Here is an 11,211-nt window from a genome sequence, read left to right as displayed (position 1 = left end):
TAGCCCAGGATGTAAATCTCTCTATTCGTATCTAATATATTTCTATCTTCGGAAAAAAAAAAAAAAAATTCTTCTGCTAAATTCATTTGAAGACTCATGAATGTTAAGAAATCAAACCCTTGGCCGGTTAAGGAAGTTGATGGAGTGGATTCTGCTGGAGCAGAAGCTCTAGGTGGAGTAAGTCTTGTAATTGTATTGAAGATACGCAGGAACAATAGAACGGGAGAGAATTGCACACAATTGTAGAGAATAGAAAGGCCATTTATAGCAAAGGCGGAATCTGCATAAAAGGCATGCACAATGAGCACAGACGTGTCATGAAAAAGAAAAATTATTTCAGGCCTACATTTGGATAAATTGTCAATTACGAAGGTTAGTGGGCCCGAAAAATTAAAGAAAAAAACGTTACACAATATTTGGCTCAATTTTTCAAATTTCATGTTTATATTCAATCTCTCAAAAATTCATTCATATTTTCCCATTCCAGTTTTCATTTCTCTATTGTTTGTGCCTTTGTTGTTGTCGTGCTTCTGTCTACAGGTGCTTCTTAGCTCAATCACTTGGTTTTAATGTTTTCAGAAACTTAAAAGAGTTTTTCAAATTAATAGCACACAAGGTTCAAATCCACCACAATTCCATAACATACTACTATTTCACTCAGAAAAGAAAAGCTGTTCTTCCGGGACGTATGCACCCTAATACTCTACAAGTCCATGTCCTCATCGGACTCCTCTTCCTCGACCCTCTCTTCTTTCTTTGTCTCAGCAGCAGCAGGTGCTGTGGCACCACTGCTGCCGCCTCCAGTTGCAGCAACTGCAACACTACCACCACCACCAGACTTCCCACCCCGAAGCAACCAGCTCTCTCATGTCCTTACCCTCGACTTCTGAAGGAAGAAGCTAAATCCTGCCATCATCAGCCTCAGCTCCGACAGAGCCAAGGATGTCCTTAAGATGTTCGGCAGATGGGACGGTCTTGCCTCCCAACATGGCCAACAAGTACGCAGCTACCACCTTCATTTCTGCTTTAATATGCAACCGAATGTGAACTCTACAACCGAAACTAGGGTATTTATAGCCACCGTAACCTAATCCTACTAGGAAAGGGATTCAAATTCTGAATGATCTTTGAACTTTGAAGACTAGCCATTAATTTCTCTTGAAGTAGATGAACTTGTTACAAACAACAGATTTCCTTGCGGATGGATTTGGAGAATTTAGCAAACATAACATATACCTGTATACACGATTTTTTCTCAAGGATGATTTCAATTTTCATGTCTACACATTAAGAAGTTGAAGACTGGAATGCTTTCTCTCGAAGCGAGAGACAAACAAAGGCAGCATATGAGATTGCAACAGCGGCAAGCATAACGATCAGCATTGCCTGCAATGAGATGTATGAACTGATAAAGAAGATGACTGCAATCGAAGCACTCTGCCAGACCTTGAGCTGTGCAAATGCTCCTTCCTATTCCCAAAAACAACACACTGTGAGTATAGATCGATACACGTAAAGCATTAGGGGGCAGAATTAGGGAAATGTGTAGTCAATACCGTGTCGTTCTTGAAGAATATCCCAAGCAAAGCACTGAGCTGTGTGTTTAAGACTCCATCACCAACACCCAATACAGCTGCCATTATAAGAGGGTAGACAATTCCGAGGACACCACTCTCCGCGCTGCATCGTGACGAGAAATTGCATATTACCAATAGCTTCAAATTAGAGATTTACTTTTTCGGCCAAAGGTTCAAATTAGATTTTACCATAAAAATTTCAACTCTACAAAAGTGTAGTACGCTACACGTATATACAACTAACCTGTATCCTAGAAGAATCCACAGGAATATTATAGCCTGAAGGAGGACTCCACCAGAAATTATAATAGTAATGGACTTGAGACCAGAGGTAAGTCGACCAGCAGCCAGTGAACACTGTATATGTTCCGTCCAAAATAAACACCAGATATCGAGCATGCATAAAAACTCCATTAAAGTACATGAATGGGTTAAAAATGTTGATTTTGAATGCAATCTCCACCTGAACTAATGGTACAAACTGCGTTGGATAAATGATTGAAACTACTTATGCCAGTATACTTACGATTGCATCAAAAGCTCCATAAACTGCCATTGCACCACCCACGCCAGGCACACCAAGTGTTGGAGTAACAATATACTTGGTGTATTCGGCCCTAACATTAGAACAATTGTGCAATGTTCAAGAACCGAAAAAGTAAAAGAAGAAATGGAAGCCTAAAACAAGTGATAGTGTTTCGGATACAAGAAAGTAGGCAGTAAGAATTGGTCATGTAATTACCACACAAATGCTTGTTGCAATCCTGAATACGCCATGAGGGGGATGATCAATAACATCCTTACATCATACAGAGGAGTGACAATTGCCTTTGACAAAGACAACAGAGAAGCATAGAAGCTGGGAGAAGAATCCTGGGTGTTCTCCTCTGCTTTACCATTCCTTTTATGCAAGAAGCACATCAGTATGGTACCCAAAGTCATACTGATGAGAAACACGCTGAACAATAAGGTTGTGCTATTAGTACTTCCCCCCTGCGGTGATGGGAAGAAAAATAATTCAATGCGCATAATTTCAAAACACTAATAAATTCTAAATCAAAATCTAAGATTAGTTTATGTGCAGGACTCCCTAAAATTCATCGTGACTGAGAAAATCAAGATGAAGTAAGAAACCTCAGCCATGCTTGCACATCCATAACATTGCTGTACTTGTTAAATTAATATCAAGTTTTGTAACCAAAAAATGCAATTTGGTTTAACCTAAGGGGCTGAATAGGATTCCAAAATGACAGTTCGTTTATATACTAGGCCATCAGACCTGTGGGGTCTAATGAGTGAACAAAATCAACGGAATTGTCACAACAAACACAAGTCCTCTACAAGAATGGCAGGCGTCACATACTGTTCCATCTGTTAGCACGGCGAGTGATATAAGATTTCCCACAAACTGCAAAAGTTAAGAGTAAAGATTATAAGCCAAAACAACCAACAAAAACATTATTAATAATGTAACACAAATTCACCAATAACAAAAGTCACCTGGTGAGTGGCAAACATTCCCCAAAATTCTCCATTGAAGTGGCCAATGACTGTTCCTTCATGTAAGTTATAATCTTTGGCATGACTACGTGCAGTAGAAGTAAGATATGTCCCCTGATAGACCCACATTATGGTCAGAATTCCCACCAAACACTAAAACGAGACTTAAAACAAATACATATGGGTTAATTTGTACCTGCCCAACCCATATTATCGAAGCAGCAAATCCCATGTACAAAGAAGCCGGAACCATAGTATACCTACATTGAAATACTTCAAATCCTAAAGCATATGCATTGTGAACAAATTTATGTGGGGAATGCATTGTGAACAAATTTATGTGGGGAAGTATGGATACAAGCAAATCAGTAGCTACCAAGAGGGTATCAAGTTTGCAGCTATGAACAACCAATAGCCAGTAGTCCCAAGAATCAAAGCATTCTTTGATCCCAATGCTCGAACCACCGGAGACGCCACCATAGAGAAAAATGTGAAAGACAAATACAAAATCCCAAGTGAAATTGTCCCCAAATCATCCTCCTGAAAACCAAATTCACAGCTCCAAACAAATAATCAAAATCAAGTTGAATTTACGCGCTCGTTCGGGATTGCTTCTATAGGAATCACTTCAGCTCAAAATTGCTTATTCTAGAAGTGCTTTTACTACATCTAGAAGAGGTACTTCGACGACCCAAAAGCATATTTAATTCTTCCGCTGAAAGTTGTCAGAAGTGTCTTCTGATTGTCAGAAGCACTTTTGGCTTTTTCAGAAGCAATCCCAAACAGATTTTACATCTTTAAACTCAATTTTAAATTCACAATGCTGAAATATCATCAAATTATGAAAGGAAAATCATTTCTTTACGATTCAAGTTTCGAACTTTATACTCACAGTGTTGACACTTGTCTCTAGATTCTGCGCGGCCCCATAAGCCAGAAAAATCAGCAAGAAGGCACAGCTGAGAATATGCACATCTCTGGTATGCCTCCTACGACTCTGAATCGGCGAATTATCCACCACCAGCGGCGTCTCTTCGTCGGGAAAACCGGCAGAGTCCATAGCTTTTCGAGTTCTTCTTTCTCTGTACAGATTCTCAAAGAATCGCTATAAAACACTAGACATGAGTGAGAGAGTCCAACAGAGCAAGGCCAAAAGGAAGAGGGTTTCTGCCGGCGAGAAAATCGAAAGCTAGCGAACAAACCGAGAGATTTGACTTTCAATTGGGATTACTTATTAGCTCAAAAACTCTAAAATACCGTTTGGTTGGTGAGAAAATGCAGCAAGAAAATTGAGAGGATTCTGAAATTTGGGTTTTTGTCGGGAAAAGAAATATCTGACGAAACGACAATCGCCGTCCTGCAGTTTGCCAATCAATTCGTTATTATTGCCGCCAACCATATAATTGCAACTCTTTTCCCTTTTCCTACTTTTTTATTTTTTTTCTTTGAAATTGCACTTGTAGGCTTGTGGTTTGGCCTTAGGTTGCAATCAAAATCAAAATTTTGAAAAAACTTAAAATGATGTCGGTAACATGTTCCAAAATATTAATGTAAAATGGAACCCATTAATAGTCTATTGACATTGATTTTAGTATAATTAATTGGAGTATAATGACATCATACGACCTCGTATTCATATTAATGTGTCAATATTTCAGGTCTTTTAGTATTACAGTATATTGTTATTCCTCTTCATTTATAATTGAGAGGTTTATGTTCGATTCTCGTTAAAGACGGATTTAAATCATATTATTCTAGCCCAATGCGAGATTAAACTCACCCCACCTTAGTTACGATGATATCATTTGTTTAAAAAAAATATATATATATATGTTAGAAGGCAAGGCATGTCCAAAGATCTTTTTGGTCATTTCACATTTTGCTACATTAAGATTAACCAACAATTTAGACAGGGCTATTTATTTTTTTCAATATAATTGCGAGCTAAACACCAAATTATAAAGAGTACAAAAGTGCAAATTGAGCTAAACAAACACAGATTGGAAAGGATTCAGAGCTAGAAGTCTGTCCTTCAAGTAGATTTGAACCGAGTTCAAGTAATGTATTAGATGCTGTATTGTTTTGTGACAGCATAACGGTCATTTTTCATTAGTTTCAGAAACAACATTACAAGGTGGATGATATGGATTTAGAGACAGTAACAAAACACAATGATACCCAAACTTGTATGACTACGACAACTTTTTTTTTTTTCCCTCTTGAAATGATTGAATGTTTCATGTGCACGTATCATGAACCTGAACCTCAACTTAACGAAGCGAGATTGATTTGTCTCCTCGACGATGCAGAAATAGAAAGGAGGCGTATGCGAGGCAGATTGCAGAGAGCATAAGCACCAGCATTGCCTGTAATGAGATGTATGGACTGATGAAGAAGATGAGTGCAACGCCGCCACACTGCCACACCTTGAGCTGTGCAAATGCTCCTTCCTGCATGTCCCCGAAATACCAAACAGATTCGGTTTGTCAATGTAGTGGTTCTGAAGTTCATGGATAAACAAAACTTAAAAAGGAAGGGGGAAAAGTGGAGATTTGTCATACCGTATCGTGTTTGAAGAATATTCCAATCAAAGCACTGAGCTGTGTGTTGAAAACCCCATCCCCGATGCCCAACAGAGCTGCCATTATAAGAAGATTCATAGTGCCATGTAGTCCGCTTGACGGGCTGCGTGATCATAACAAAGGTAAAATAAGGAACTAGAGACAAGAAGGCATTCAGAATTGCAATAAAAACTGCTAAGTAACCTGTAAAATAGAAGCAGCCAGATGAATACGACAGCCTGAACTAAAGCTCCGCCTGTGACGATAAGAGTGATGGACTTGAGACCCGAGGTAAGTCGACCAGCAGTGAGTGAACACTAACATGAGCGGCACCCAAATGTGAGATCACAAGTCTAGAAAAAACTTTTATCAAGGGTTAAAGAACTACTTGTGCATATACACTTACTATTGCATCGAAAGCCCCATAAACTGCCATTGCACCGCCCACACCAGACACACCGAACATTGGTTTAACGATGAACTTGGTGAATTCAGCCCTGAAATTAGAATAATTGTGCAAATCTTAATACTAGACCAGCAAAAGAACGATGAACAAAGGAAAATAAGTGATTTTTGTTTGGCTGCAAGATAGTATAGGGAGATAATTCGTCAAGTAATTACCATACAAATGCTTGTTGTAATCCTGTATACGCCATAAGGGGGATGATCAATAGCATCCGTATATCAAACAAAGGAGGGATGAGCGACATTGACGAAGATGACAGAGTAGCAAGTAAGTTGAGAGAAGAACCGTGGGGGTGCTCTACTTCATCCCGTTTGCTTAAGAAGCACATCAGTATGGTTCCTAAGGTCATACTGCAGAGAAACACAGTGAACAACAAAGTTATGTCGCCTGCATTTCCGTCCTGCAGTGATCAAAAGGGAAACAAAATCAATGCACATCATATATCCAAACAACCATGAATTCTAAACGCAAAATCGAACAAGCAATGTATACAAAAGGATCGCACGCACTGTTCCACTTTTTAGCAAGAAGAGTGGTAAAAGATTTCCAACGAACTGCAAAGTTCACAGCAAACATCATAAGACAAAATGACTGGATAAATTTGATAGAAAATTATAGCACAAACTCATTTGGAGGACCGAACAGATTCACCTGTCGACAGGCAAACATTCCCCAAAATTCTCCATTGAAGTTGCCAATAACTGTTGCTTCATGTAATCCATTGTCTCGGGCATGACTACGCGCTGCTGCAGTTAGATATGCTCCCTGATGGATCCACAATAAGTTCAGAAATTAAATTCTAGTTTTTGTCAATATACACTTAAGACTTGCAGTTGAAGCAATGAGATCTCGTACCTGCTCGACCCATATTATTGAAGAGGCAAACCCAAGGTACAAAGAAACCGGAACCATTATGTACCTACAAAGAAATAGTTCAAAGTTAAAGCATATGCAAAAAAACTAGAGTAAAGACTTTCTTATACTTAGCTCATTCGTGCAGACAAATCACAGTTTGACATGTTTGCATAAATTTTTACTTTCGCAATTTCAATACCTCACAAAGAGTGTATGTCGTATATGTGTAATACTGTGATTTGCAGTTAAAGAGCTGCGTTCTTTGCGCATGAGTCGGGACTTTTTTACTTTAGACTTAGAATTCAGTTGCTAGTTATTTAGTGGATTAGTAAAGTAGCTACCAAGTTGGTTTCAAATGTGCAGCTATGAACAACCAATAGCCAGTAGTCCCAAGAATCAAAGAGTTCTTTGAACCCAAACGTCGAACAACCGAGGACGCCACCAAAGAGAAAAATGCGAATGATAGATACAAAATTCCAAGTGATGTGGTACCCAAATTCTTCTCCTGATTACCAAATTCAAAAGTTCCAAAACCATCAGAATCAAGTTGATCAAAACCATAAAATAACTTCTAACTCAAGATTCATATTTTCCTAATACCATTAGTGTTGCATGTCATAATCATATTACTGTTGAAGAGCTAATCTCGTTTAATTTTCTCTGTAATTAAATAAAACTAAATCATCAAATTAAATTTTGTTTTCCTTCAAAACATGCTCTCAATCAAATATATAAAATCAAGTGCTTCTAGCACTCATTCTTTATCCTCAGAACTACTTCTGGGAGTGCTGAAAAAATCATAAAATATTCAGTTTGGAGTGTAAATAACTAAAAGAGTTGAGTGTCAAAATCGCTACCACCCTTAAAAAAGTCTCTCGAAAAATAGAGAAAATAGGAAATAACATAAAAGCCCAACTCACAGTGATGAGAGTGCTCTCTAGATTCTGAGTGGCACCAAAAGCAAGAAAGATGAGCAAGAAGGCAGAGCTGAGAATATGAACATCTCGGGCACGGTTCTTTCGGGTTCGAGAATTATCGACAAGGAGTGGCTTCTCCGGCTCATGAGAAGACTCCAGATCATGAAAAGAAGCTGCAGAGACCATAACAGCAGACTCCATAGCTGCTTCTTCTTCTTCTTCTTCAAGCTCTCAATCCAACAAAACGAGTCAGAGTTAGAGAAAATTCAACAACTAAAAGTAGGGTTTTTTGAGTGAGTGATTAACTCAAAAGTCTGTTTGGTTGCTGAGAAAGTGTAGGCAAGATCTGGATGTAGTGCTTCTGGCAGCCGAGAAATTAATAATATAAGGACACCCCATCCCCATGCAGTGAGTCACTGTCTACAGAAAGACATATCCTCTTATGATGCCTTATCTTTTGAATATGCTGACAAGTTTACCAGATATTTGCTGCTGGTCAGAGTCGAACAAATATTCTCTCCTTTATCTTTCTATTTCTTTTTATCCTCTCATCTCATATTCTTTTATTTTGTTTTTCTTTTATTATAAAAAATTAATATAAAATATTAACGTGATTTAACTGTTACTGTTTAAATAGAAGGATAAAGAAGAAAAAAGAAAAAAAATAGGGGAGAGAAGTTGATGTGCCACTTCATGCCGACACCCTCTCATGATTTAAATGTGGCTACTCGACCAAGTTCCCACAACATGTGGGGCCTACATTTTTTTTATTTATTGTGAAATTCATGTGATTGCATGCATGCAGACAAAGACATATTGGACCCCCATGAGTTAGGCCGATTTGGCGAAAATTCAAGTGAGTGGTCCATGACGTGGATTGAGAATCATGACCATTCGATTCTTAGCTAAAAATTTAAGGATTCAACAATTACAAATTTTGGTTTACTAGAACATGTATCAAAATTTATAAGAATTCAACAGTCACAAATTATGATTATTATAACATGCATCGAGGTTCATGGCTGTTCAATTCTTAGTTAAACATTCAATGATTAAGGATTCAACAGTCTGATTATGATTTATTATATTTCGTGATAGTTCAAATCGTAACTAAAAAGTAAAGATTCAATGACTAATGATTTACCGGCCAATGGTCCTGGTATATGCTAAGAGCTGATTCATTATAGACAAACTCCGATTTGAGATCTCTGCTAGAAAATCCAAGCCAACCTATGTACATATATATGAATTATGAGCAACCAATTCCTCCATATGGAAGATGTATTGCAGAAGATGTATTACAGCTTGAAGTATGAGAATTGGCAAGTGGCTAGGGGGAAGCAGAAACTGTTGCTGCATAATATTTTTGTTAAATGATTTTTTGTCTTTATCCAATTTTAATTTCTTTGATCTGTGTTCTTTCATTACTTTGCAACTCATAAGAATTACAGCTTGAAGTATGAGAATTGTCAATTGGTATGGGAATGGAAGAAACTGTTTGTTGCTACATAAGATTATGTTAAATGATTTCTTTTGTCTTTATCTAATCTTTTAATTTCTTTGATCTGTGTACTTTTTAGTGCTTTACAACTCATAAGATCAGATTTATTTTTCTGTGGATAGAGTTTGATGGATAAGGTGAAAACCCATTGGAGGCCATCAATCGAACCTATGATTTTGTCTTGGAGAAATTCTAATGAGAGTTTCTCAAAATGAGATTTTTCATAGATTTTCTGCCACTTTACAATTTTTGTGCTAACATTATAATATATTGTGCAAAAAATATAAGGTGGCAGAGAGTCCAATAGAGAGTCTCACTTTTGAGGAAGTCTCCTTAGCATTTCTTGTAGTCTACAATGTTTATCTTAATCAAAGTATACCTTTGAATTAATTAGTCAAATACTTTGGATGTGGTTCCTAGTCTTCAATGTTCTTTGATTGTAATCTTATTGGTTTTAAATTTTTTATCAAAGTTCGTGACTTATGTACACCTCGCAAGCTAGTATTAATGTATTCCCATGTCACTTATAAGTCCAGTTTTGTAAGTCACTACTGGGATTCGTCCACTTTGTTAGTTTAGGCCCGTTCATTGACTATTATATCATCTTATTTGTACCATCTAAAGTCGCTTAGGGTTGGACATCTCAGATTGCTGAGTTGATCATGGATCCTAGAGGTGACATTACTAGGTGTTCCTATGAAGTGTTCTATGATTGTGAAGAGTAACGTGTTAATTGCATCAGGGACACCTTGCCCAATGTTTTCATCAAAAATAGGTAATCCTTCTTCATCTTTTTTAACATCGTATATTATTTCATTTCTGGACTGTTCGGTGAGATGTTTCTCCCAAATTTGTCCCACCATTTAACCCACAGGGCTCTGTAGACTTGACATGTTTCAATCTCGTAATTCCATTTCATGATCCAAGGGACCTTGTATTTTGCCATGAACAACAAAAGAAGAGTAATTCTGTCATCGAAACGGCTTCGGTCAAACTTCTTTTGGAAACCAGATGATAAAATTTGCATGAAATATTCGGGTAATAAGCTGGCTGTTGGGCAGTGAACTAACCACCAATTGGGAAACCATGCTGGGAAATGTAACCTGAAACTTTTATCAAATGTGATGAACCAAGAGTGACTAATACATACATATATATATATATATATATATATATATATATATCTTTTACTTAGTTTTAAGAATAAATATGAGAATTAAATGTTGTTTCTCCTGCTCTCAATCCGTATCTCAATTTTTATCTTTTACTTCTATCACAAGTTAATTGTGCTAACTAATCTATGTTGAATAATTTATGTTGTAGGTATGTTATATATATGTTAGCAATGCCAACATCAAGAAGTTTGATAACCTCTTTCTTAACGACCTCCATCATGAGTGGGTTCAAACGGCGTTGAGCTTCCCTTGTTGGTTTTGCACCTTCCTCCAACAAAATCCTATGCATACATGTAGCTGGATTTATACCTTTGATATCTGCAATACTCCAAGCTATGGCAGTTTTGTGATCCTTCAGTAACCGGATCAGTTTCTCCCTCTCTTCTGCTGTGAGTTGTGATGATATAATGACTGGTAATGTTTCATCCTCTCCCAAAAATGCGTACTTCAGATGTTCAGGAATCGGTTTAGGCTCCAATTTGGGTGCCTGAATCACAGAAAGAAGAGTTTTTCGTTAGAAGTAGGAATAGAAATAAAATAGGAATAAGACTTACCACGAATTGGTGAACGAGACTCAAGAGCGGCCACTGTTTGGATTAATTCTTCTTCAATGTGCTCGGAATAAATAAGATTTCCATGTGTAATGCTATGCACTAATG

General features: G+C 37.5%; 2 protein-coding genes and 1 pseudogene across 2 annotated transcripts; all 3 read right to left on the bottom strand.

Annotated features, from left to right (window-relative positions):
• Nucleotides 1-560: 560 nt before the first annotated feature.
• On the bottom strand, nucleotides 561-1,019 carry LOC103433388 (large ribosomal subunit protein P2z-like; annotated as a pseudogene).
• A 102-nt stretch (nucleotides 1,020-1,121) lies between these two features.
• On the bottom strand, nucleotides 1,122-4,503 carry LOC103433387 (UNC93-like protein 3). Its single transcript, XM_008371641.4, has 10 exons — nucleotides 3,970-4,503; nucleotides 3,454-3,617; nucleotides 3,274-3,337; nucleotides 3,078-3,191; nucleotides 2,941-2,985; nucleotides 2,320-2,570; nucleotides 2,104-2,194; nucleotides 1,822-1,934; nucleotides 1,557-1,680; nucleotides 1,122-1,470 (listed from the first exon to the last, which is right to left on the bottom strand). Exons 1-10 carry the CDS (start codon nucleotides 4,135-4,137, stop codon nucleotides 1,288-1,290), a joined length of 1,317 nt encoding a protein of 438 aa, XP_008369863.1. The 5' UTR covers nucleotides 4,138-4,503; the 3' UTR covers nucleotides 1,122-1,287.
• A 574-nt stretch (nucleotides 4,504-5,077) lies between these two features.
• Nucleotides 5,078-8,389, bottom strand: LOC103433386 (UNC93-like protein 3). The gene is made up of 10 exons (XM_008371640.4): nucleotides 7,880-8,389; nucleotides 7,301-7,464; nucleotides 6,960-7,023; nucleotides 6,756-6,869; nucleotides 6,614-6,658; nucleotides 6,260-6,504; nucleotides 6,045-6,135; nucleotides 5,843-5,955; nucleotides 5,639-5,762; nucleotides 5,078-5,527 (listed from the first exon to the last, which is right to left on the bottom strand). The coding sequence occupies exons 1-10, from the start codon at nucleotides 8,075-8,077 to the stop codon at nucleotides 5,348-5,350; spliced, it is 1,338 nt and encodes a 445-aa protein (XP_008369862.1). The 5' UTR covers nucleotides 8,078-8,389; the 3' UTR covers nucleotides 5,078-5,347.
• Between the last annotated feature and the right edge of the window lie 2,822 nt (nucleotides 8,390-11,211).

This window comes from Malus domestica, chromosome 04, assembly GCF_042453785.1.
Source record: "Malus domestica chromosome 04, GDT2T_hap1".
NCBI lineage: Eukaryota > Viridiplantae > Streptophyta > Magnoliopsida > Rosales > Rosaceae > Malus > Malus domestica.
The sequence above is the reverse complement of the archived record's forward strand: the minus strand, read 5'-3'. Positions and strand labels throughout refer to the sequence as shown.

Coding starts and splice junctions, on each gene's coding strand:
- LOC103433387 (XM_008371641.4), bottom strand. CDS start 4,137: ATGGACTCTGCCGGTTTTCCCGACGAAGAGACGCCGCTGGTGGTGGAT. Junction 3,192..3,273: donor CGATAATATGGGTTGGGCAG/GTACAAATTAAC, acceptor TGGGTCTATCAG/GGGACATATCTTACTTCTAC. Junction 2,986..3,077: donor GAATGTTTGCCACTCACCAG/GTGACTTTTGTT, acceptor TAACTTTTGCAG/TTTGTGGGAAATCTTATATC.
- LOC103433386 (XM_008371640.4), bottom strand. CDS start 8,077: ATGGAGTCTGCTGTTATGGTCTCTGCAGCTTCTTTTCATGATCTGGAG. Junction 6,659..6,755: donor GAATGTTTGCCTGTCGACAG/GTGAATCTGTTC, acceptor TGAACTTTGCAG/TTCGTTGGAAATCTTTTACC. Junction 5,763..5,842: donor TGGCTGCTTCTATTTTACAG/GTTACTTAGCAG, acceptor ATGATCACGCAG/CCCGTCAAGCGGACTACATG.